Source organism: Mercenaria mercenaria, chromosome 14, assembly GCF_021730395.1.
Source record: "Mercenaria mercenaria strain notata chromosome 14, MADL_Memer_1, whole genome shotgun sequence".
Lineage (NCBI taxonomy): Eukaryota > Metazoa > Mollusca > Bivalvia > Venerida > Veneridae > Mercenaria > Mercenaria mercenaria.
Genome location: NC_069374.1, coordinates 73,038,001 through 73,065,933, shown reverse-complemented (window position 1 = coordinate 73,065,933; position 27,933 = coordinate 73,038,001). Strand labels below are relative to the sequence as shown.

The following is a 27,933-nucleotide window of genomic DNA, read 5'->3' as shown; positions in this document are numbered from 1 at the left end:
TCAAGTTCGAATCTGGGTCATGTTGGGTCAAAAACTAGGTCACGGGGTCAAATCAAAAGAAAAGCTAGTTAATACTGTAGAGGCCACATTTATGAACATATCTTGATGAAACTTGGTCAGAATGTTAATCTTGATGATCTTTAGGTCAATAGGTCAGGTGAGCGATACAGGGCCTTCATGGCCCTCTTGTTTATTTTATGGAAAGGTGCTAATTGCTTTCTGATTGAATTACTACAAATAATCGACTCGTGTAAATACTTAAATTGTACTTGCTTCAATAAAGCCGGGTTTTCCTAAAACGCATATGAAATATCATAAATCGGTGAACGCATTACTGTGATAAAAGTCTTCGTTTCTGGCAAACAACTATAATACATATATGTATTTAATCTGCGTTTTACGAACATACTGAATTTGTATTTGTAAAATCATCATGGAATACTGATAGAACATATACTTGAGGATTGATAAACATTACGGTATTAATTAGAGTGTTCAGATATAGGTCAACTAATGTTGTTCATAAATTTTCGACTTGTTCCGATTTTCACTTTAATAATTATCAAAACTTCATTCAATTCAAGTATATCGTTTAGCAAACCGCCCGCCTGTAAATGCATCAGATAATGACCAAAGATGTTAATTATCGATTTTTCCCCCGTGTTACTACAACAACAACAATTAGTACGGAAATCAACGAATCCGTCCGGTAGCGATGATATTGGATTATTGGTTTAATTGATTTTTATGATAGGTAGATCTGTCCCGCTTTATCGGTTTCGAGATGTTACTAAAAGTTGGTAATGGATGTAGGGTATTCACCCATAGATCTGAATAGTTAAGAATAAAGTTGAGGCTGGAACACGCGCGTGTTTAAATTGTGCAGAAGCCGAATTCCGAAATGCCAGTTTGAGCGATTTTATACATATATGGTTACCATTCATTCATTTGTTTGTTCTTAGTGTTAGAAAATGAGTTCCACTATATATTAACCGCTACACTATGAAAATGTTTCGCAATGAAATGTGAAATCTGTGACAGAACTCCAGTTTAAAAGTTTTTTGGCAAAGTTGCGCGCTGACTAAAACATTAAACTTTAATGGAATTCAACATCAAATCCACTCGGAGACAAATTACTTTTGTAGGAATGCCTAGTGAAAGTTGATCATTCTAGCGGTGTAACTAGAATATCTGGTAAGTAGTGCCTCAACTTTAAAGTGAAATCATGTGCAGAATGAAAATGCATTTCTTAATGACAGATACCCGGTTCATTGAGACAGGCTGTGCTGAGGACATTTGTGTTTTACGAATACCGTTTAATTTTAGATTTTCATACTGTGGTTTACCCTCTCTGTACCAAGTTATAAAGCTTTGAAGTAAAACATGGTGATTAGTAAATTGTAATTTAGAGGTGATTAAAATCACGCAAAAGGTATTTTTGTTTTTGTGTAACTAATGTAATACAGCACACTCGCGTTAATTAGTGTAATACCACCAGATGTGTCTTGATGATCAAACTTTGGAATTACGTAAACAACAGTTTACCGGATACTATTATGAATAACACGTTTAGACAAGGAACGTAAAAAGTGTTACAGTGCGTGATTCTATAGCTACACTGTATGAGCAATTAATTCCTGCTGCACGGGAAACGTTACCACAGTTAAAAGCTTTTTGCACGGGGAGTATGGGAGAACGATCGGCAATCGCAAGCTGGTTATGGAAGACGATATCTCCTGTATTTCTGGTTCTCGGCACTGTAGGAAACCTGCTCAGTATTGTCGTGCTGACACGGCCGGGCACGAGAAAGTCGTCCACAGCAATATACCTCACAGCTCTAGCTATAACAGACTTGACAGTTTTGTATACGGGTAAGATTGTTTCTACATAATCATTTTATTAGCACTACTTAGATTGTTTGAATTAATATCAAAAACGGAATGAGACAGCAAAGCAAATTTAAAACAAAATCATTAAAATATTGTAATTTATATTTTTGGTATGTCCCAATGAGGTAGTTACGCATGTTATTTTTTTAAGCAATTTAGAACTGAATGAAACCCTAAATTTCAAATCGTATTTAAAAAATCGGCAGTCGTGTATTTGATTCTTATCCAGATGGACCTCATACAAGTTTTATAATAGAAGTCTATGGGGAAATTACAATACTGTAAACCTAGAAATGTTCGCGGATACTATATTTCGCGTTTTTTCAAAACGTGGACATTTTCGCGGATACAAATCTTCGCGGAATCATATCCATCGCGAATCCCGCGAAAATTAAATAGGCGATTAATCCACACTTGGCAGAAATAGACACAATATTTTACTTTCAAAATAATAAATCGTATTGGCTGCCAACTGTAAATTACATGTACAGTTCGATTACTAGGTCATACGTGTTTACACGTTTTCAACCCAAAATTTCTCTACTTGCAAAATGACCTTTCTACTTTTTGATTGTGTTTTGTTTTAGCTTGAGCTCACGTGTTTCTTATACAAGACACGCTAAAGTATGGAACCCTGAGTTAAGGTTACAAAACGCAATCTTTAATGTTTACAAACATGATGTTTACGAAAACGAACTGTATATGTCGTTCGATAGATGCATAGTGTTTTTGTTTTTAGCCCCTGTTTGTCTGACGGATCGATATTGAAAATGCTTTGCTTCATAAATAAGTAACTTGTCAAACAATTAAAATAATATGGATTTGTGCACTCATGTAATACAATTATGGTAATAGAATATGAATTATTAATATCCAGATATGTGTAAGCACAGAACCATTTTATAGCCATCTATTATTTATTTTTATTTTAAATAATACTCTTTTAAATGATTTTAACTATGATGTTCTAGATCAGACTTATGAAGGAATTTTATGGCTAAAACTTAGTAGCAAGTATGATTCAAAAGTAACAATTTGTGTACGTGTTTGTTACTTACCTCCTTATAACTCAACAAGACAGGTTGATGTACATGATTTTTATGATAATCTTATGTGTCAAATCCATATGTATCAGTCAATTTCATCTTTATTGTATATTTGCGGTGATTTCAATAGTCATTGTTCAGATAATCTTGACTTTATTCTAGGTGTTGATAAAATTCCTTATAGAGATGTTACAGACCTCTCAAAACCATTATGGTTCTTGTCTAACAGATTTTTTAATAGACACAAATTTATGCATTTTGAATGGTAGAAATACAATTAAAAATGATTTTACTTTTATTGGTCCACAAGGAGTATCTGTAGTTGATTTTTGTCTTGTTCCTTATGAACATTTGTGTAATTTTAATAAATTTGAAGTTATTAGAACTACAGATTTAATGACAGATACGGGTTGTTTCTTTAAAGTAAATGCAAGTACAGTTAAACCTGACCACTCATTTTTGAGGTGGATATTTTCCTTTGATGTTTGTTTTGATGTTAGTAACGATGAATGTATAGATGAAAATATTATAAACACTAAATCGATATTTGATACAAGAAATCCTTCTGTAGATTTTTTAGCAGGATATGATGCTGTAAGTGGTTTAAATAGTGTCATAGATAATTTTGAAAAAGCAGATATCAATCAGCAAGTATTTAATTCTCAATATGACCAACTTGTGGAAATTGTCCACAATGAAATGTATAATAAATTACAATGTAGAATTGTGAGATATACATCGTCAAAACATACTAACAAAATGCACCGAAAAAATAAACCGTGGTGGACAAATGAATTGTCTGATTTGTGGACTGAAATGAGTAAAGCTGAAAAGGAATGGTTAAAATGTAACACTAGTAAAAAGAAAGTATTTAAACTGGTCTATATTGATAAAAGAAAATATTTTGATCGTTGTGTTCAGAAGGCCAAAAGAGAGCATATTAAAAAGGCTCAAAATGATATTGATAACCTGTTAGCTGTTAAACCAAACGAATTTTGGAAACAACTTGGTAAGATAGGTATTGGTAATGAGAGAGTTAAAAATATCCCTTTTGAGACAGTTTTATCTGACGGGTCAATTTGTAAAAAATCCTAGGGTTGGGTTGGACAAATGGGCGTCTGATTTTTCTGGCCTTCTGAATACAGACGATGGGAATAATTGCTTTAATTTTGAAGTTGATACAAACGGTAATGAAGCTGATGACTCTGTAGGTTTTAACCCGAATTCAGTAATATCGGTTGAAGAGACATTTAGAGCTATTTCTCAGGCGAAATCTGGTAAAGCTCCTAGTCATGATAATATACCAGTTGAGTTATTAAAAAATGATTCGGCTCTTTATACTCTTACTGCTGATTTTAATCAGTGTCTTAAAACAGGTATAGTGCCATCAGCATGGTCCAATGGTATAATTACACCTGTACCAAAGTCATCAACTTCAGACCCAAGGGACCCACTATCATACAGAGGCATAACTCTTGCACCTTCAATGTATAAAATTTATTGTAGTATTTTAAACGAAAGAATTACTAAATTCTGTGATCATGAAAATATCCTTCATGATGAGCAAAATGGTTTTGTTAAAAATAGAAGTACGATAGATCATGTCCATACACTTACGAATATTGTAGAAACAAGGAAATTAAAGAAACAAAGTACGTATGCTGCCTTCATTGATTTCAAAAAGGCATATGATAATATCCCTCTGGCTAAATTATGGACAAAACTACAAGAAACTGGTCTAAATGGCAAAATTCTTAATTCTGTGGTTTCTTTGTATAAAGATGTTCAGTGCTTGAAACAAGGCTGCCCGTTGTCGCAAATACTTTTCAACTTGTACATTAATGAATTGGTTACTGCTATTAAAGAAACAAATATTGGAATCACAGTAAATGACGAGTTGATAAGTTTAAGTAGTAGTATAATAAATAGCGTTTCTGGCCCTATTTCACCTAATTTAACATTTAGTCTTTGACCTAAACCGACCAATACCAACCAATTAAAAACCCACAGGTTTTAACTTTACTTTCGTTTTCTCATATTTTCAGAAAACCTGGTTATAAATAGCTGACATATTTTCTGAAAATGTTATATTGGAATTTACGTTGTATTTTCTGAAAATGACTATGTGGGAAACCACAAATTCAACCAATCAAAAGCCTGTCATTTTTCTGCCAAGTTGGCAGCAAACTGTCATTTGCTTTTACTTTGGCCGAATCTTTGGCCGAATCTTTGGCAAACTTTTGGCAAACTTTTGGCAGATTATTTTTATTGATAAAATGTAAGGTATTTGATCTTATCTTCAATTAGTAAGTACATTATCAGGGTACACATAGTAATTAAAACTTTAATTAAGCTTTTAATCCAAAAGTCTGTTTCTATCATAGGATACAGGTTCATCCGATATGTAGAATCTGATGTAACTACCCATCAAAAGCATAAATGTTAATTCTGTAGATGCTGAATCGTTATAAGGATGAATATCAAACATTGTCCCTTGTTTTAGATAAATTTTAATTTTTTTCTTATACATAGATATTAACTTATCAGTGTCAAAGTCCTCAGCTGCCTCAGCTGTTATATTTACATTATCAAATATATCAAAAAATAAAACATCATCCTGAGGTCTATAATTCCGCCACCTAAATATAAAATGTGATATTGGGCTTTTAGTCGGTTTATACGGTTCACTTAAAGAGCTCACACCCTTTAATAAAAATTTAATATCTATTATATAAGTTCCGGTTTTTCTGACTATAAACACACCACTCAAAAGCATATCTAGTACATCTATTTTATATTTTTGGTCTATGAGTATAAAATCTTCATAATCTACGAAAATTCCAGGTCTTACTTGAAATTCATTTAAATAGTTCAAACCAGCCATATTTTCATATGTTGAATGTATCCAGGCACCACGACGGTCAAAATACTTTTTCATTTGTATGTAATCAAAAGGATGATTATAATAGTATTCAAAGAGAAACACTTCATGTCTCACTTCCTCTACCCTTTTTTCTATTTTCCTGTCTTTCTTTTTAAGTTTAAGAATTATTTCAGCTAAATCATCAAGTCGTTTTGTTGTGGCAACTTCAGAAGCAGATAGATTGTCAACAGTATTCTTTGTTCTAGCTAATTGTGTTTCTTGTTTTAAGAAAACATTTTTTACTTTTGTAATTTCTTGGGTATTAGTGGTAATTTCTCCGACATTAGTGGTTATTGCTTTAGTATTAGCAGTAATTACTTGGGTATTAGCAGTGATTGATTTTCCTTGTTTAGCTGATATTTCAATTACAGAGTCCAAATCATTTATTATTATTTTAATTTTATCATTAAATTTATCATTAAATTCATTAATATCTTTTTGTAATAAACCTTTAAGTTTACTTAACTCTTCGTACTTTATATTGTGACGTGCATCGACATTATTAATCATGTTTACAAGTTGTTTTCTCAAATTTTCTAGCTGATTATTAATTATGTTAATTGCTTCAGTATTAGCAGTAATTAACTCTCCTTGTTTAACTGATTTTTCAACTACAAAGTCCAGTTCATTTTTATGTTCTTCAACTTTAGCATTAAGCTGCGTCATATCTTCTTGTAATTTTTTTGTAATATTACTTAAGTCTGCATACTTTAAATTATGACGGTTGTCAACAATACTAATCCAATTTCGAATTTGTTTTTTAAAGTCATCTATTTTAGAATTGAGCTCTTTTTTAAGGTTATCTAATGCTGTGTCATGATCATCACCTCTTTGTGAAGCTGCCTTTTCCAATTCAGATTTATATTCTGCAAGTTTATTTGAAAATAATTCTAATAAATCTTTATGCTTATTTTCAGTTTCAGTATTTAGTTTATTTATTTCTGTTCTGATTTCTAACTGATACATATTTTGTAACTTTTTCTCAGCTTCAATAATCTTGTCTTTTAGTTCTTCATGTTTAATCATACTATCTTTTAATTCTTGAATTTGGGTGAATAAAATGTTTAAATTAACTCGAAATACTTCTTTTATGTTGTCATCTGTTAAATCAGATTTCTCTTCAAGTTCTTTAATAGAATCAACCATAGCTTTCATTTCTTCTTCAATTTTACCTTGTAATTCAACTATTAATAATGAATTCTTTTTAAAATCTTTTGTTAATTCTTCAATATTCTTTACTTCTTCTTCTAATGTCTGTTTTATAGATTTGATGTCTTCAAGTTTATAGTCATCTATTACACTTTGAACTTTTTTAAACATAAATCGTCTTGAAACTACATCGGTGGATTTATCTGGATTTCCTAGGTTGATTATTTTATTACCTCCCATATCTAATGCTCTGTTCATTGTGTTATCAAGTTCCTTATTTCTGTGAAGATATGATTCCATGTCCTTTCTAAGCTTTTTGTATTGTTTTTTAGTAGCATAATCACTTAAATCAATATCAAATTTAACTTTACTTATACTTTCAGGTTCACTTATTTGTTTTACATCATTAAAAACTCCCATTATATATTACCAGTAAAGTTTTTTCTTAAAAACTTCCTTGGTTTGTCAATATATAAGAAATCATATTTTTGATTTGTTGCATTAGCAAAAGAGTTAGGGTTAATATTTTGTTCATTACAAATCCTATCATTTTCCATTTTACCTGGACTTTCAAATAAAATATAGTGTGAACAGTTAATTCGAATATCTTTTGGTGTTTTATAGTAAGACTGACTTAAATAAATAACACAACAGTTTTTGTGTCGTCCTTGAATAAAGTATTTTGTTATTTCATTTTGAATTTTTTTATCTTCACATACAAAATCATCAAATATTACTACTTTTTGTTTTTCTGATTCAAGATTCTCACAAGGTTCAATTTGGTTGGGATCAGCTGAATATTCAAGTATTTCATTTGGATCTACTTTAATTTTTTTTTGCAATTTGACTTAAGTTGTTAATTAAATCTTGATATTTAGATTGTTCTAAGTTTTTAGCATACAAGTATAATTTATCATAATATATAAGAGGTTTTCGAAGTATATGCATTAATGTATTTGTTTTTCCAGATCCAGAAGATCCACATATTAACATTCTAAAACATGAATCCGGCATAAAAGGATATTGCTTAAATTGTTTAAAGTTATTGGATTTATCACTTTTTGTATCATAATTTGGAATTTCCATTTATATAATATTACATTATTTTACATTATTTTACATTATCTTACATTATCTTACATTATTATATAAATGCAATCAAAACTTAATGAAATAAGAATAAGAAAAAAATTAGTCGGGCAAAAGATGAGAGATCTTAGAGAAGAAATAATGAGAGAAAAAATAAGAAAAGCTACAAATCGGGATATGTACACTGAAATTTATAAGCCAATTACTGAAAAAATAGAAAGTCAAAAAGAACAATTATCAAGTCAATTAAAAGCATTACCTGGAATAAAACAACAATTAGCATTACTAGGTGATGAAATGAAAGACATACAAACATATCAGGGTTTACCACAACTATTCCAAGAACCAATACGATTATTACCGCCGAAAGATCATATGGGTTTGGATGATGAAGATGATGAGTTTGAAGACACTAGAGAATTTCCTGAAGAATCAGAAGAATTAGAAGAATTTGAGGCAAATTTAGATATAAATATCGATAAAGATGTATTATCAGAATGGAACTTACCTGTATTATCAGAGTTAGCAATAAACAAAGATAAAGATGATTGGATAAAAACAAGAAAAGAGGTTACCGAAAGATTAAAGAAATGTACTCGTAAAATAAATAAACACAGTAAAAAAAATCCAGATGAAATAGTTGAATTTACAAATGCAGAACCTATGACTGCAGGTGAGTATGTTTCGGAGTTAAAATCAGACAAAAAAAATCTTAAAAGATATGGTGAACGTTTATCAAAAATGATTAATGACTCAGAGGTATTTGGAAAAGGAATAAGATATCATAACCCATATAACGTTTCACCAAATGGACAATATGGTAATTTAATTATTAACTTAAATAAACTTTATGGTCAAAATAAATTAATTGCTAAGGATAGAATAACTGGAAAGGAAGTAATTAACACTAAAGTAGATGATGATTTAATTGATTTGATTAATAAAAGATATAACAATAATAAAAAACATTCAATTCATTCAAGAAAAATATTCAAAGAATTAACAGAAAAATCAGGATTACCTATCAATAAAAGATCTATGAAATTTAAAAAAGTAATTAGGGGACAAGGTTATGACGTTTGTCCATGTAATCCAAAAGAATTGGTTGATGACTTGGAGTTAATTTGTGGTTCAATTGATGCTGGAAATAATAATGAAGGACTAAAAAATGAAGGTATTAGAATAATTGATGAACTATTAAAAATGAATTCACTTTTACCAGAACAACATGAAAAGTTATATAAAATTTTTTTTCTTGAATATATAATGGAACAAAAAATAGTATTAAGTTCTGAAACATTTTAAAGATGATAACAAAAATACTCCGAGTGATTTTACAATCAGATTTAGTCGTTCTTTAATTTTAGATAAAAAAAACTTATGTTGTTGGTTTGGATAGTATTAACACTATGACCTATTCTTGGCATAATATTAGTGATGAATATGACAATAAAAGAATTCGTTATAATAATGGTAAGGATTGGAAAGATATTATATTTACAAATGGTTCTTACAGTTACACAGATATTAATAATTATATTAGGGAAACATTAATAAGTAATGGCGATTATGAATTTGATAAATCAGAAATTGCTCCAATAAGTTTGGAATTTGATTTAAGTAGTTTTAAGATTTTGATTTCAATTACAGGTAATTTTAAGTTGGATTTGGAAACATCAAATTTTCATACATTGCTTGGATTTGAGAAAAAAAAAATAGACAATACTGAATGGGGAACTAAAACACCAAATATAACTAACTCTGTGGATACAATTTACATTCATTGTGATCTTATTGATAATTCACTTGTTGATGGTAATTTCAGTGATATTATCTATGCTTTAAGTACTGCAGATTTAACAAGAGCTTATCCATTTACAAAAGAACCACAAAGAGTTGGATATTCTGAAATTAATAAATATATTATAAATTCAATTAGAATATATATTACAGATGTATTTGGTAGAATAATTAATTTTAATGAGGTTGAAACAAGTTTTACACTAATTTTAAAAGAAATTAATTAAAACTAAAGTTTTAAAACTTTAATTAAAACTTTTATTAAATTTTAGTTTTATATAATGTACAAAAAAGTTTATGACAAAAATAAAGGAATATTTATTTATGTTGATGCTCACACGGGAAAAGAAATCATACACGGAACAGGTATCTTTGACACTTTAACGAAATTGTTTTCAAGCGGAGTTGCATCTTCAATTAGCACAGCTGGAAAAAAAGCTTTGGAAACAGCAGGAAAAGCAGCACTTGAAAGTGGAACAAAAAAGGTTGGAACAGAAGTTGGAAATTTAGCTGCAGCTAAAATTGTTGAAAAACTTAAAAAGAAACCTGCTCCAGCAGTTGGTAATTTAATTGCCAAGGAATTACAAGAAAAGAATAATAGTAAAAATAGTAAGGAGGAGGAGGAGGATATTCATATGAGAATAAATAGAATATTGTCAGGATCTGGAACTCCAGGCCAACAAAAACGTATTAACAGATTAATTTATAAAAAATAAAATAATATATAATATATACATGTTTAGAACAAAACAATATTGCGAAAGATATGAATTAACTCCTATTCAATTAGATACAGCTTTAATATCTGTCCTGGGAAATAATGTTAAACAACAAAAAAACGGTTATCACTTTACAATTAATGATAGAAGTTCATATTTTGATTGGTTTAATGCTTATTTTGAAGTAAGTTTTAAAGTAAATAAGCTTGCTAATGGTAATAATTATGCTGATGGAGATCAAATTGCTTTAATTAATAATGCAGCTTCATTAATTGATCAGTTAGTGGTTAAACAAAATGGAAAAATTGTTTATGATTGTAATAATTTATATAAGGTAGTAAATGTAAAGAGTTTGGTTGAACTATCTGAAGATTATGCAAAATCAACTGGAACAAATGAATTTATCTATTTAGATATAAATGATAATGCTGAAAGCAGAAAAACCGAAGATAAATATAATTCTGGTTTTGCTTCTAGGAAGGCATTAATCCAAGGTGGTGCTGAGGTAAACACTAAAATTCCATTAAATAATTATTCATTTTTTCAGGGTTTAGAAACTAATATTTTACCTCCAAGTCAAATTCAAATAACACTACAGCTGACAGATGATGATGAATTAATTTTTAGAGCTAATGCTGCTGATCCAGGTAGGGTAATTGTAACAAAATTAATTCTATGGGTTCCACGTTTGATTTTCAATGAATTTGGGTTTGATCTAATTACTACTGAAAGATTTAAAAAAGCAAGATGGTCATACCTTCGGGAAATGATGATGCAATCAAGTGACACACAACAGATTAATACAACTTTTAGAATAACAGCTGGTGTAACAAAACCACAACATGTATTTGTTTATTTACAACGACCTGATAAAAGTAATGCACAAATACATAATCCACATTTATTAGATACATTTAAGGTTGAAGCAGCAGCTGATAGTACTTGTACTTTGAGCTCTTGTCGTCTTGAAGTTGGTAATGGTGTTTTTTATCCAGAAACAGAATACACAAGTATATCAAGAATATATGATGATGTAATTAATTATTATTATAAACAAAATAACAAAACTACTGGAAGTCTCTTAAATCGATCAAATTTTCAAAGTTTGTTTGGATTTGTTCATTTTAACTTAGAATATAAAAAGGAAGTAACTACAGAAGATCCTAAGCAGATTACATTAACAATTAAGTTAAATACATTTCCCACTGCAAGATATCGTATTTACGCAATTGTATTGTATGAAGAAACAGTTGAAATAAATACTATTGGAAATGAACTTGTTATTGTTTAAATAAAATAAATATAAATTATATATAATGACATCAAATTATATTGAATATAAAATTAACCTTACAGATGGACAAAAGAAAAATTTAGCACAAGCTTATAATAATAAAATTCCACATACTTTTAGATTAAAACATGAACAATTACATGGAAACTTCCCTTTACTTTTAACAAAAACACAAATTAATCAAATTAAAAAAGCTGTTGCAAATAAGAAGGGATTAGAAATTACAATTTCAAAAAAACAAATGTCCAGTCAAGGTCAAAATGGTGGATTTTTAGGAGCTTTGGCTGGTTTGTTAGGAAAAACAATTCTTCCAATGGCAGCAAAAATAGCTCCAAAAATATTAGCCCCTCTAGGCATTGGCGCTTTGTCTGGGCTGGCCAGTACTGGTGTCAGTAAGTTACTTGGAAATGGTATGATTTCAGTAGCTAATGATAAGAGAAATATGATATCACCATATCTTACACCTAATCAAAGAAAGCAACTAGTAGGATCTGGAGTGATTAAATTAACACAAAAACAAAAACAAGACGGTGGGTTTTTAGGTATGTTGGCTGCTAGTCTAGGGATACCTTTGATTACATATTTGTTAAGTGGGAAAGGACATGGTCAGGGTGGAATTATAAATTCCCCAGGAACCAAAGGTTTTGGTCTACAGATTGATTCACAACGGAGACCTTACAGACGAATTCCTATAGTAAAAAAAAAAATAAAATTTATAAACAAACCTATTTCTAACTTTGAAATTGAACAATGGGTAAAACAATTAAAAATTAAAAACTTTAGGGGTGTATTTAGTAGAAATAATTTATTAAAATTAAAAGAAAAGGACGAGTGTGGAATAATCAATTTAGATGACTCTATTGGTCCTGGAACACATTGGGTTTGTTACTTTAATACTTTGTATTTCGATCCGTTTGGACTTCCTCCACCAAAAGAAGTAATTAAGTATATACCAAATGTAAAATACAACAATGTTCAATATCAAGACAAAACAAGTACACTTTGCGGATATTATTGTTTATTTTTCATTAAAATGTTACAAGATAAAGTACCGTTGTATGATTTATTGTATAAAATACTAAAAATTCATAATCAAAGAGTAAATGAACAAACTATTATAAATTATTTTAATAAAAAAGGACATTTATTTAACTGGAATAATTAATATAATGGGAATATTCAATAATATAAATGAAAAAGTAAATAAAATAGAAAAACAAATAGAAAGGCAATTAATAAGAAAACCTCCATTGTTTTTAACAAGTTATACCCAAGATACCGATGGTGGATTATTTCAATGGCAAACTGTAAATGCTAGTCCTGGTTTGGTTCAGGGTGGTAATATTGTGGCAATTAAACAAAATTGCATCTTAATTATTCTTGTTGATGCAATTAAATTAGATAAAGGAGAAGCTAAATTACAAATAAAAAATAAAGAAAGTGTAATTCTTCAAAGTTATCATGTAAAAAATAATAGAAAAAATGAATCTATTTCTATTAATTATGCAAATGAATTTAAAATGGATGATGTTTTTTTATATTAATTCTTTAAACGTTACGAATATTCAGTTAACAATTTATGGTTCTATAATTTAAGAATTAATTTAAGTTTTAATTTAAGAATAAGCTAATGTATCAATACCATTATCAAGAATATATCTTTTATCGTCATAACATGATAAAGATGTTTTATTTATAACATAACTGGAAAGATTGTGTTTATTAGAACGAATAACTTTAAAGGTGTGATTACTTTGGGTTGAATTAAACAAAGTATCTTTGTAATTTTTATGAACTATTGTTTTCTTAACAACAAGTTTTTTAATTCCTTTACATTTTTTAACATTTACTTCGTTTTCTAATAAATATGAATACATTTTACTTCTTAATCCGACAAATTCAACAATGGGAATGCCGGCAGCTTCATCTTTAAATTTTCCAATTACTTTTTTATTATTATCAAAATAAAATTTTGAATTACTATCGTAATCACTATTATCAAATAAATCTTTGTCCTTATAAAAATCCTCATATGCATCTTTGGTTTTTATTTCATAACATAATGAATCAGTGTCAGTGAATAGTAATTTACAATTACCCTCGTACTTTTCTTTAATGTAATTATAATGAAAATCATACATTAAATATTTTGATAAATCTAGAATGCACATTCCAACATAACAAGGTCTGTTTAATAACAAACTTTCTTTTATTCTATGAATACCAAAAAGGTTAGAGTTAAACATCGTTGAACTAACAAATGAAGGTTTGGCTATGTATTTTAATAAAATATTTTCATCATGAGTTAATTTAATATTAACCCTCTTGCGTAAATTCTCCATCGTCTTACCGAATACAGAATTGTTCATTAACTTAAAAAAGTCTTTTTCAAATGAATTTTTTGCTTTAGATCTTTTTTGAGTATTAAAATCAATATATTTTTTTAACCAAGGACTTTCGTCAAAAGTTAATATTTTATGTATTTTTGTTACTTTTAACCCTAATTGTGTATATAGTTCAAGATTTTTATAATGAACTACATAATTTTGTTTTTTCATTAAAGTTGGAACTAATTTTTTTACATTACTTTTTCTTATTTCAAATTCTGTTTTAATAGTTTTACTATAGTCAGAAAGCCATTGATCTGGTATTTTAATTTTTTCAGGAGCTAAAGGATAATCATTGTGGGTTTTATGTAATTCTTTTGGATATTCAAGATCACATTCAACTATAAAGTTACTTTTACCTTTTGCAATTAATTTCTTAAATTGTTTTTCGGATATAAATTTAAAGTTTCCAGAGGGTAAAGGTTGACACATAGCCCAACCGTAAAGGTTATTGGCGTCGAGGTACATAATGTATTTGCTTTCTTCTTTTGAATTATAATCCTTCATATATTTATTGTTTGCTTTACTGTATCTGTTTGAAATATAACTTATTCCTCCTCTCAGTCCCTTTTCAATAAAAAGATACATATCAATATCAGTTATTAAATCTAACTTAATTCCAGTCATTTTTAACATTGCATCCCAAGCTAAACCAGGACTATTAAAATAATGACAAGGATCTAATTTGTAGTACTCCAAACATAGTTTTCTAAAATTTTCGAATACATCAGCTAAAAGTAATACGTCAGTTTTTAAATATAGATCATGATATTCTCCCATTGTTTTAATTTTAAATTTATTCCAAACATTTTTAGCATGTTCATATTCGTTGTCAGATATATGTGTTTCATTTAAAATTGAATAAAACTCTTCTTTAGAAGGTAATTCTGTTTCTTTGAATTTTTTAAATGAATCCATGTAATCATATGGATAAACACCTTTTGTCTTTAATAATTCTAGTGTAACCGAAGGTTCCAGCTTCGCAACATTTTCACAATTAAATTCAGTTGATGTGTATTTAGATTCTGGAATATTTTTTACTAAGTTATCCAATGATTGAGACATAAATTGGAATGAATCAATAAAGACCAAGTCAGAAATCATAAATGCCATATATCTTTCCATATTGTTAGGAATAACATTAATTTCTTTTTTAAATTTCCCTATTTGTTGCATAATAAAATGACCGTCATAACCTCTTAAATTATGAAAAATAACAGGAATTTTATGTGTTAGTTTAAAATTAATATTACATTCTGAGTGAGCACTTCCTCTGAATTTTCCTGTTATATGACAATGATCACGTACTGGCACTTCACCTTCTATATATTCTTTTTCACAGATATGACAAAACTTTTGTTTTTTAAATTCACTTTCATCTTTTTTAGACATTCTCAAATCTTTGTTAAAATGTTCTTTAAATATTTCTTTACAATATTCCTCTTCCTCAAGCATTTTTTCAATAAACTTATAAACTGCATTAGGACCTCTGTAAATCTGGGTTGGTTTAGTATATTTATCGTCATAACAACAAACAACTTTATAGCCGTAACCACAATCTATATGATTTTGATATGGTTCAGTAAATGAAGATTCAGTTGATGGTAAAGCAGTTAAAACTTTTTTAGTTATTGATTCAAAATCAGCATAAATTACAAAAGGTACTGCTATACCTTTATGATAATTTTTAAATTGTACTTTACTTCCCTCTTTTGGCATTTTTACACCTTGGATACCATTAATAGCTAAACAATTTGGAATATGTTCATTTAATATTCTTTCTTGAGTAAAATGTTGTAAGCAACTTTTACAAAAATATTTTCTATGTTGGTCTTTGGTTTTGTTAGTCATTAATCTATTAAAGTCTTTTATCCAAACATAATGTTGGACTACAGTTCTTGAGGGCTTACAGTCATCATCAGTTATTTTATCATTTATTTTATCATTAGTAATTAGCAACATGTCACAGTGTTCTTCGTATTGATATTTTGATATGTACAATGGATAAATACTATTTTCTTCATATCCAAATATATTAAATGATATTTCATTTAAAACTTCTATTTTAGGTATTTGATTTAATGTAACAGGAAATTTTATTCCAGTATAATCAAGATCGTTTATATGTTTTTTATATTTTGAAACTCTATGAGGGTTTTCTTTAACAGGAAATTTGTAAGCTAAATGACACCATCTAAAACATTCGTTATCATCATTCTTTATATTTATTAATCCTTTCATTGAATTTTGTAATGGTTTTGGTAATTCTAAATAACTCGAAGCAGCCAATGGACTATATTTATATCTATTTATATAATGAGAATCAACTGACTCTATTCTCCAGCCGCTTCCTTCAGAAATCCAATTACCAATTCTATTTATTATTTCATCAAAAGCTTGATGTAAAGTTTTTTTTATTTCGTTTGTGTTAATAATTTCTAAAGCCTTTGATTGAAAATAAGCTGATTTATATATTGTATCAGTTTTATCCATTTTTGCAAAAGTTATTTTTAAAACAACGTTTATTTTTATACCTTTTAAAGTTTTAAGTTCAGATTTAAGTATTTCATAAGAGTCGTTTATAGTTAAATATAATTGATTCTTTGGATCTTGTCTATATGTAATTTTAATTTCAAATTTCTTATAATATTGTTTTGTAGATCTCTCGATTTCCATCTATATATTATATTTAGAAAATAAAATTCGTTAAGCAAAAAAGGATTAAAAAAATAATTAAAAAAATATTAATATAAATAAAGTTTTAAATTATCTTTAAGAATAATTAAAATATTTAAACTTATATCTTTTTCCATTAGTTTTTGATATTCCACATTTTACTCGGTTTTCTCCTTTGCAGCACATTGTTATTAACCCAGAATTAATACCAAGGTCTTTAGACGCTGCATAATTGCTTTTATATGTTTTTTCTTCATTAGTATCACAGTCGGTTACAATTACTTTTTTAGGATTGTTTCGAATATTATTTGGTCTGGGACAATCACATGATCTTTCAGCATTTTCTTCTTCAGTTAATAGACAACCACAGTCCCATTCAAATAAATTATTTTTTAAAAGATAAGGATCTATAACATTTTGTAATTTATCAATGACATGATTTTTATATTCATCGCTAACTATTTGATCAAGTTTTGATTTAATAACATTTCTTCTTTTAAGAACTTTCTTATATGAATTTTTATCTGGATTCTTTATTTCTCCTAAAGTGCAAGATAATTTTGGCATAATCATTCTATCTACCTTTCTATTAACCATCTATATATAATATACTTATAGAAAAAATCTTTAAAAACACACCTAATGAAATTATATTGATTTGAAAAATTTGTTTATATTATCTATATCTTTTGAATAAGATTTTAAAGTCATTTTTTCTAAATTGTTATCAACTGTTAAAATTTTAATACCTTCTTGAAACATTCTGTTTAACCATTCTTCCTGTAATTTGTGTAGTTTTTCTAAATAATCTAAACCAACTTTGTTTTCTTCCGTTCTGTTTCTTTTTTTGGAGTCTTTTAAAACATATTTCTGGGTCGGTTTTAACATAAACAAATCCATCAATTGGATTTTTCCGTATGGTTTTATAATATGATCAGTTAAGAAAAGATTGTATACTGCCCACTCGGGGTCATTTATAACACCGTTGTCGTGATGTTGTTTTGTAAATAACAACGTTCAAGGACAGAAACACCATTAAACTGTTTAGCAGAAGATAACATTTTTATATGACTGTTTAAAGTTGTTAACTGAAAAGGAAATAGATATTTGGAAGGTTCTTGAGCAGCAAGTTCAAAAAGGTTATATGAATTATAACTTGCGAAGCTGGAACCTTCGGTTGCACGTGGATCCATAACATTTTGCCATTCGTGAATTGGTTCTGGAATTATATTAAAATTAGGATTATATTCTTTAATAATATCTAAAAACGTACTTTTTCCTGATGCAATATTACCTTCAACTGATATAATTTTTCTCATTTATATAAAATACTTATAGAAAAAATCTTTAATTAAAGTTAATACAACTCTTCTTCTTTTTTACTTTTATATCCGTTAAGTTTAAATTCCTTCATATGCATTTCAAGAGGTGTTGAATAATTTTTTTCTTTCTGCATTTCTAATAGTATTGTAAAAATATCCTGAATAACTTTATTTGGATCTTCTTTATTTACTTTTCCAATCCGTGCTTTTGTTATAAGTTGTTTTATTTTGTGATGATGTGTTTTTAAAATAAATTTCTTGTCGTCAAGTTTTAGTCTGTTAGTAAATATGGTAATTACTGATGGAACAGCACCAGCAACTGCTACAAATACAGGAATAGCTGGAACAAGTGCTAATGCAGCTGAGCAACCAAAATTACCTGCTGTAATATATAATCCAGTACTTACTCTTCCGCAAAACTTATAACTTTTTCTGTAAGCAGCAGCTAGTTTAGTTAAGTGAATAATTAATTGATCTATTGTTTCTATTCCATTATTAGAAATTAGATTTTTATTGCTCATTTATATAATTAAACTTTTTTATTTTCTAAATTAAATTTGTTCAAGATCGCTAAACGGAACCCAACTATTAAATTTTTCATTGTAACCTTTCCATTTTACTAAAGCTTGTTTTTTCTTATAGTCTCGTCTAATAACTTTTTCTATTCTAAAAACTTCTTGTGTAGTAGGTAAAAGTTCTTGTTCATAAAATGAACCTTGAATTATTTCATCATTTAAATCTTTAATAGTGTATGTTCTGGGATTTGTATTATTAATTTTATAAATTATAAATATTTCCTCTGTCCAATTTGGTGTATATCCTTTTTCAAAATGTCTTTTAAGTTTACTTAAGCGAACTCGATCACCAATTTTAAATTTTGTTTTACTCTTTGGTATCTTTAAATCACCATATAAATTAAAGTAAACAGTACCTTTATTTAAGTTTTTACTAGCTTCGGTTGGTGTCATTTTTTATACTAGAATGTTTTGTTTTGTTATATTTATCAACCATTTCCTGTAAATTATCTAAATAAGTATAAGTATTATTTGCTGTAATATATTTCCACATTATTCTTTTTAAACTTCTATTAAATCTTTCTATTACTACAGCCTTTCCTTCATTAAATGTATGATACATATTAATCTTATTTTTATTCAAAATGATTCAAACTTTTTATTATAAAATTCTTTTCCTTCATCTACCCATAAATTTATTTGTAATCGTCCTTCTAAAATTATTTTTTCAAATGCTTCAGTAACAGATTCTCCAGTTTTATTCTTTAATGGAATAACCAAGCATATTTACTAAATATATCAATAACGGTTAACAAGTATTTTACTCCTTTATTATATTTTGAAAAAGCTTGCATGTCAACTAAATCAGCTGACCAAGTATCATCAATATCATAGACTATCACTCTTCGTTTCCTAAATTTTCTTTTAATTGGTTTGTGTAATTCTTTGCTAATTCATCGCTCCAGCGGTAGCTTGGTGCAGTGATTCCGGGGTATACTCTACCCCTTTTCCCGTTTTTTGACTTTTGTTTTTGTCCGAGACCAAGTGTGTATTTCGTTTTGATGGCTGGTTTTACAACTAAATGTTTTGCAATCTTTTCTCCAAATGTTTTTGATTTAGTTTTATTTAAATTGGAAAGCATTTGCTTATCACATGTACCCTTTTTTACACCACTGTCATAGCAAAAATCATGGTCCATACATACTGCATCCAGTTCATTGACAGGGGGTCCATTATCTAGGGGATTTCCTGGCCCACAATAATTATATCCTGGAAGTGTTAAACCTTTCTTAGGTAATAAAGGTAACATTGCTTTGTGAATATCTAAATTACCCCCTGTACTTTTAACAAACTTTGATTTCATTTTTCCACAAGATGAACAAGTAGCCCTTATCATTTTTCTCCCGTTTTTTGTTGTAACATAATGAGGATTTATATTATCAGTAAATCTTCTTTCTTTCAAACAATATATTTTATTCTGTAAACTCATCTATATCATATGTATTTAAAATTTCTTAGTTGGTTTAAAACCTGTGGATTTTAAATTGTCCGGCATTGGTCAGTCCGGACCAAAGATTAAATCTTTTTTTTGGTTAAACCAAAGGTTTTCATTCGGTTTAACTAAAGATTTAAAAGATTTTAAGGGTATCAAGGGTACTAAGTTAGTATTTTAAGTTTAGGGCAAGGTTAAAGTCCACTAAAAGAATAGGGACAAGGGGTCAGGGGGGGGGGGGGGTTAAACTGTTTTGGAATCGGTAGTTCTAATACTACTTTAAGTTTAGTTTATTCAAATATATTCCACTGGGCTATAAGCCCACGGTGGCACACATATACATAATATAAACGAACAGTGGTGATATACAATATATATGGGGAAAGTAAGACAAACATAATTTTCACAAATATATAAAAACGTTACAAAACAGAAAGTTGTATACCAAAAAACAAATCTATGACATCATATAGAGAAATGCATAAAACACTGGCCGTATTATGTTTGATATCCCAAATTGATCAGTTAGATCTATCAATTTAATGATAAGTATCTTATTGTTTGCAGATGATGTTGTAATTCTGGCTGAAACTCCAGAAGATTTACAAAAGCTACTAGATATTTTACATGTTTGGTTTATAAATAATAGTATGACTGTCAATTGTAACAAATCAAACATAATTCATTTTAGAACACCTAATTGCGTACAAACGAGTATTATTGTCTTTAAGTTGGGAGCACTTCCACTACATACTGTACATAGTTACAGATACCTTGGTGTTTTACTAAACGAATTTCTAGATTATACAGAATTGGCAAAAAATGTAGCCATGTCAGCTGGTAGAGCGCTTTGTCTTGTTATTTCAAAATGTAAAACTTTTGGAGGTTTCAACTTTTCAACATTTTCAAAACTTTATGATACAATGGTTTTACCTGTTATATGTTATTCAGCTCCCATATGGGGCGATAAATCTTACTCGTGTATAAATTCTGTTCATAATAGAGCCATGAGATATTTTCTTGGAGTAGGGAAATACACACCAAATGCAGCTGTAATTGGGGACATGGGCTGGAAGCTAGTATTTGTTAAACAATGGGGTGCAGTGGCAAGACAGTACTGTAGATTTTTCAAGATGCATGATTCAAGATTAAATAAAAAAAAGTTTTTAACTGGGTAAAAGCATCATCCAATATTAGATGTAAAAACAGTATTTTTCGCATCTGTCAAATGTTTAGTAATATTGGCATTGTTAGTATAGATAACATACACTAAGACTTTTGTGGACGGGTTAGAAAATAAGCTTTTAGAGATTAAAATTGATAAATGGAAACAATCAGTAACACGTGATGAGTCAGTAAGAGGAAAAGGTTGTAATAAATTAAGAACATATAAATGTATAAAAACTAATTTTGAAACTGAATTTTATGTTAAAGAGTCTTTACCATTCCACTTCCGTAGCGCTATGGATGTGGTGTAGCACCCATCAGAATAGAAACAGGGAGATATGAAAATGTAGACGTAAATGAACGAACTTGTTTCAATTGTTCGAATTGTATTGAACATGAAAAACATGTTCTACTAAATTGTCAATTATATTCATCTGTAAGGGAGGAATTGTATACACATACCAGACGAAATTTAAATGGTTTTGATAATTTATCTGATGAAGAGAAATTCTGTGTATTATTCACTGACACAAATATAGTAAAGTATACAGCTAAAGCCTGTTTTAATATTTTAAAGCATAGGAAAATTTTATTGTATAGTAAATAATTAATATTTTAACATTGTCATTTGTAGTTTAGGAAAATAGTATGAGGGAACATTGAACAAATCTACAAATATATATCAAATCTTACCTGACACAACTTACATACTATAAATGGTTTATTAACAATACTTTTGGCAATTATTTTCTGTTTATGTCTTTAGTAGTTTATAGCTCGGCTGGGTCGGCATCCACGTCGGTGTCCTGTTTTGGTAAGTTTTTATACCTTAGCTTGTGGCCATTAATTGAAACTTCACTTACTTATTCAGTGTGATAAACTGACTTACATTGCACAGGTTTCATAACTCTGTTTTGCTTTTTGCAAAACTATCCCACTTTATCAACTTATTTTTTTATTTATTTTTTTTTTTGGTTAAAGTTTTATTTTATGTAAGCTGGTATCTGAGTAGGAATGGATTGAAACTTCACGCAGTTGCCCATTGTCATGAGCTGATATGCATTGTGCAGGTTCCTTAACCCTGTTCTGCAATTTTACAGGTTATGCCCCTTTTCTGACTTTAATTTTCATTCAGTTGACAAGGCTGTCGAATAGTTGAGCGTTGCTGTCCTCCGACAGCGCTTATTAACTTTATTTGGTCACATATAGATTCAAAATTTCCGTATAAAATCTTAGACACAAAATTTCCCTACAGTAATTATCTGCACCTAGCCACAGATAGATTCGCAGTTTCCTCATGCTTTTCAGTTTTATACTTCTTTGATTTTATGTAAGTAACCTTTTGAAGGTATACCTGCATATAAAGATTTTAATAGTTTTATGTTGGTGACTTAGTCATCTTAATAGATATTAGGTTTTAGAATATGTAAATGTGTATAGATCAAATTGTCTCTTATATTTCTGTATAGAAAGGCATACGTATTTTTTAAAATATTGTAATATTGTAATGTTTTATCATGCTATACGTATAAAGAGACGTAAATAAACTATTTGACTTGACTTGACTTGGCTCTATTTAAGCTGAAGCTAAATTCTTTCGCGTTTATGTAAGATCAGAGTTTTTCGCGGCTTTTTAATCAGTCACGGAAATATACTACCCGCGAAAGGCGCTAATTTAAAAAGCGCGAAAACAATTCTAGGATTACAGTATCGATCACTTTTTTGCAATAGAATTTTTTCTACTATGTAGATTTTAATGAAACTTCTCACAGTCTTAAATATAAACATGATATCATTTTCTACAATATTACGAAATAGGTGTCACGGCGTGAGAAAAATGTGCAGCCAGACCGGGACTCGGAATACCGTTCCGATGCTCTACCGACCGAGCTACCCGGCCGCCTACACATTTTCTCCCCGTTTTAATATTCAAGTCCTCTACCGTGACATACTCCCCCGCTATATGAAATTCGTCCTCGAATTTTTAATGGGATAGAGAACAAGGTAAACATGATCTCGGAGTATATTCAGTCACGGCCCCGTGTTCGGCGCCAAATGTCACGGGGTGAGAAAAATGTGCAGCCAGACCGGGACTCGAACCCGGGGCCTCGGAATACCACTCCGATGCTCTACCGACCGAGCTACAGAGCCGCCTACACATTTTCTCCCCGTTTTAATATTCAAGTCCTCTACCGTGACATAAGCGAAGATACATGTGCTTATGTGTTCATTTTTACTATTTTTTTAAATAGCTGCCTATGATTAAAGATTTCCGCACATTTCAAGTTGATTATAAGAAGTTCTTTTGAAATTGGTTACCGTCTCAAACTTTTTAATAGCACACTTTATCTTTTAGAAAGGTAGTTATAATGATGTTTCCACGGGTTGACCTACTAACAATATAAATTGTATTTAATTAAGACCAACATATTACCAGAATATGGCCAGTTTCCAGGAGTGGTACTAAGTGCGAATATTTCAAGAGCAATAGCTTGTTCTTGCACTGGTCAACAGCGGTGGAATATGTTCTTTCGGGCTAAAACACGTAAAGTTCTGTCGGAATCATTCTGTTTTACGTTCATTTGAAGTTTGAATACCAGTACTTTAACAGAGTTGCGTGTACATTATTTGTTGTGTTTATCATATTATACTGTCTGTGATATATTTCAGGTTTCTTGCGATGGTGGATGATATATACGTTTGACTTAGATATTCGACTTTTTAATGACGTCGGCTGTCGTTTTCACTGGTTTGTTATTTTTTTATTTCTATTTCGATAATCTTTTTGGGTTGAAATAATATATTTGTCACTCGTCTATGCTACGTCGAGCATTAAAGCGACTGCATCTTCTCAGGAAAAATTCTAGAATACGCATGTATTCACAACGCTGTTATTGTAAAAAGTTGCGTCTGCCGTTACTGTAACTGTTGTTGTACATTCTAGATGTCAGAGACTTATATCATGCAGGACGTACATGACGTCTGAGCCTACTCGAACCAACCTTTGCCTAAACAATCGTTTAAAAAAATATTGTAGGGATAATACACGTTTTTATTTTTGTGTATTAACGTCTAAGCCCGCGGGATTGTTTGTGACAGGGGGCTTCTGCAGACGTTAATACACAAAACATACGTGTATTGTCTCTATTCTTGCATATAAAACTTTACCCGACGGCTAAATGTATTGTTTTCATATGTGATGACTTTACGATTCCGGTACATTTTTTAATTACCATTCTGTTGTTCTTGGAAACGGTAAACATGTTTTAAATATCCATAACCAGGGCCCAAAAATCAACAACATTACTTAAAGCACATTCTGAAGATTTTTACACGTCTTTTTTTATCTCTCGTTATTACACACATGAAATTACCCAAAATTATTCATATAACTTCAACATTTTGGTAAACAGGAGCCCAATGTCAAGAACAATAACTTTACATTCGAACATTGTTGGCGGCAGCGCATTTGGCGTTGGCAACTGATACAGCAAAACATTCTATGGTTTAGATTGCATCTTTTATGCTACAAGAAGAGGTTTTTATGAAAGAAACAAGACGCAGTTTCCCAGATGTCAATCTGCGCGAAATACATATACGTTCCCTGGGAAAGCATTTCAAAAATAAAAATTCGGGTATTAACAGCACGTGAATTCCCTTGTTTGCACACGATTTTTTCTCCCGTTAATTAATGCATGGGGCAGTTCCAGTGAAAAAAGTAGTTTTTATGCAAGAATGTCTTAAAATTTAAAAACAAAGGAGAAAAATATGATTGTTTTCTCCTCTAGCTATATAACGGTCGGTGAATGTTGGGGTCGTGTTCGGGAAAAAGTTATACTGAAATAGTGTATCTTTCTATCCAAATCTTCCACTCCAGGTTTTCCACATTTGTCGCACCTGAGATATCGTCCTGGCTCCTTGTGGCTGTTACATGTGAAAGAATAGCGTGCACAATCTGGCCACATAGAGTACGTCTGGTCTGTACCAGGAGGTCAGCTAGGTTCACTGTATTTGCGATCGTGCTGGTCCTGTGCGGAGGAAGTTGTCATTTGATATTTGGCACGTCCCTCCGCACCGCGGAGATAGAACCAAGTCTTATATCATTGGAAAACATGACTACTTCAGGCACTTTGATCGGAAATAATCAAAGTACAAGAACTACTACTGATCTTTATTCCGCGAACGAATCGGAAAGAAATACCACAGACACGCATGCAGTGGAATATAAGTTTATTTGTGATGCATTCAGTGATGAAATGTACCGTAGCTTTTTCAGCTTCGTGTACCCTTGGATAGATCTGTTGTTATATTTCTTCATACCGTCGGTAATTCTTTCAGTCGGAGAGGTTTTAATATTGCGGAAGGTAATGGAAAGCCGACGGCTCCGGATACGAATGTCGCAAAAGTCTAATGCATGCGTGGAAATTACCGCAAATAGCAGGTCAATAATAATAATGCTCCTTACTGTCAATGCAGTATTTATAATCTGCACGACACCAATTTCAGTTTTTCTTATTGGGAGACCGTACTGGGTAAATTCAGAAACCGGACTTACCGAACATCAGGAGATAGTATGGGCCGTTGTTAACTTACTGATGTACCTAAATCACACGATAAACTTTATCCTATATTTTCTTAGTGGTTCAAGATTTAGGGAAAAAGTTTATGAGCTATTTAAAAAGAAACGTCCCGATTCATCTTTCAGTCAGGATGCTGTCAGTGACAACGGACAACAGGGACAAACAACAGAAAACCCATCCGTACCTTCCGGAGTTAGTCGGCCAAACCCGAACGTTTCATTGCAGACTGATTCTAGCAATATATCATTAGAATCTATCAACAGTTGTTAGTGGTTTAAATGATGACACTGACATTATCGACAGCATGTATTCATAACTATTCTCTTACACAAATGCATGAAAGGAATATACTAGCATACAGGCGTATGTACATAACAAACAATCTATTTGTCTCAGACTATTCTTCCATTCTTATCATTTCCTGTGTTATAATTATGTATTTATGTAAGTCATCGTTCTAGGAATTAAACTGTGTTTAAACTATGTGTGTATGCTAAAAGGCCAGTACTGGTTCTTTTTAGGAAAGGCGGCTTCGCGTGTATCGGTACACGTTAAAGAACCAGACTGTCTATTCGCGATGAGCTAGGCTTAGTTAGCCGGACTGACCTATATCTGAAAGGATGTTTTCTGGGGTCTTTGTCTTACTCTGCCTCTCATGTCAAATTGCTCTGTAACTGTACTAGTAGCGGATGATTTTGGCGTCCTGAGTGGCTGCCTTTGGGCTATGTAAAGCGCCTTGGAATGCGTTTATTCATGAAAAGAGCACTGTATAAATCTGATATAATATAATACATATAATTAAACAATATCTCATGAGTCGCCATGTAATTGATATTCTTTTCGCAGGTTCAGAATTTGAATATGTTCGAATACTTTTAAACTTATGTAAGATAAAAGATATCTATGTGATTTAACAAAAGATGTAATAAACTTGTATCATATAAGTGATTTTTTTTTGCGGAAAACATATGAATAACATTTTGATTTTGTCATTGTTGCATAGACATGTTATATTTTCGGTCGAACAAAATGGGAAGAACATATACACAGAATCAAATAGTTAAACTTATAATTTCTGTTACTACTGTATAATTTCAATAAGAATCTGTACTGATAATATAAAACAAAAAGTGAAAAAGTTGCAGCACAAAACATTAAAAACTTCTTTAAACAGTTTTGAAGGAAAAAAAGAAAAACAAATGTTTTTTAATTATTATAATTATATGTAAAATGGGTGTAACTTGTTGTGAGTCAGCCAAGACTCGTGATATGACAAAAATCGGTAAGTTTTTATGTTTTCTGATTATCAACTGATTAGGAGTATGTAGTGCAATGTAAACACGGCTTCGGGTCCTTAATTTTAACTGACCCGTGAACTATGTAGTTCGTACAGCCCTTGGCCACGGCAAGCGCTACACTTGGTTGCCTTAAATGTCCTAATTACAAATAAAATGTACATCTGTGTTTTTAGATCACAAGGTCCGAAAATGTTCAGGTGTTAAACAGACGTCTGAAAAATTTTCGGGACCAGTAAAAATGACATTTTTTTCGTTGCTGGAAAGTAAATCGGTGGAAGATAAAAGATTCCGAATTGATATTGATATTACTGATTCAAAGGAATATTTTTGGTATATTTCTTAAAATCAGAAAAGTGAAAACATTATATCAGCGTTAGATGAGGATATGATTTGAAAACAAAAAAAAAAAACACATAAAAAGATGAAGTTAACTAATCTGTATTTTATACCTATGTTATTGCCTGTGTTGCAAGTTTTGACGACAAATATCGACGGTAATGATGGAAGAGAACATATAGGTAAGAAATCATTAAATATTTAATTTATTTCCACTCACTCATTCACATTATCGATCTCTTTCTTCATCT

General features: G+C 30.1%; 1 protein-coding gene across 1 annotated transcript; it reads left to right on the top strand.

Annotated features, from left to right (window-relative positions):
* Nucleotides 1–920: 920 nt before the first annotated feature.
* Nucleotides 921–26,896, top strand: LOC123528269 (FMRFamide receptor-like). The gene is made up of 3 exons (XM_053523878.1): nucleotides 921–1,871; nucleotides 24,139–24,217; nucleotides 25,346–26,896. Exons 1-3 carry the CDS (start codon nucleotides 1,688–1,690, stop codon nucleotides 26,316–26,318), a joined length of 1,236 nt encoding a protein of 411 aa, XP_053379853.1. The 5' UTR covers nucleotides 921–1,687; the 3' UTR covers nucleotides 26,319–26,896.
* The last annotated feature ends 1,037 nt before the right edge of the window (nucleotides 26,897–27,933 follow it).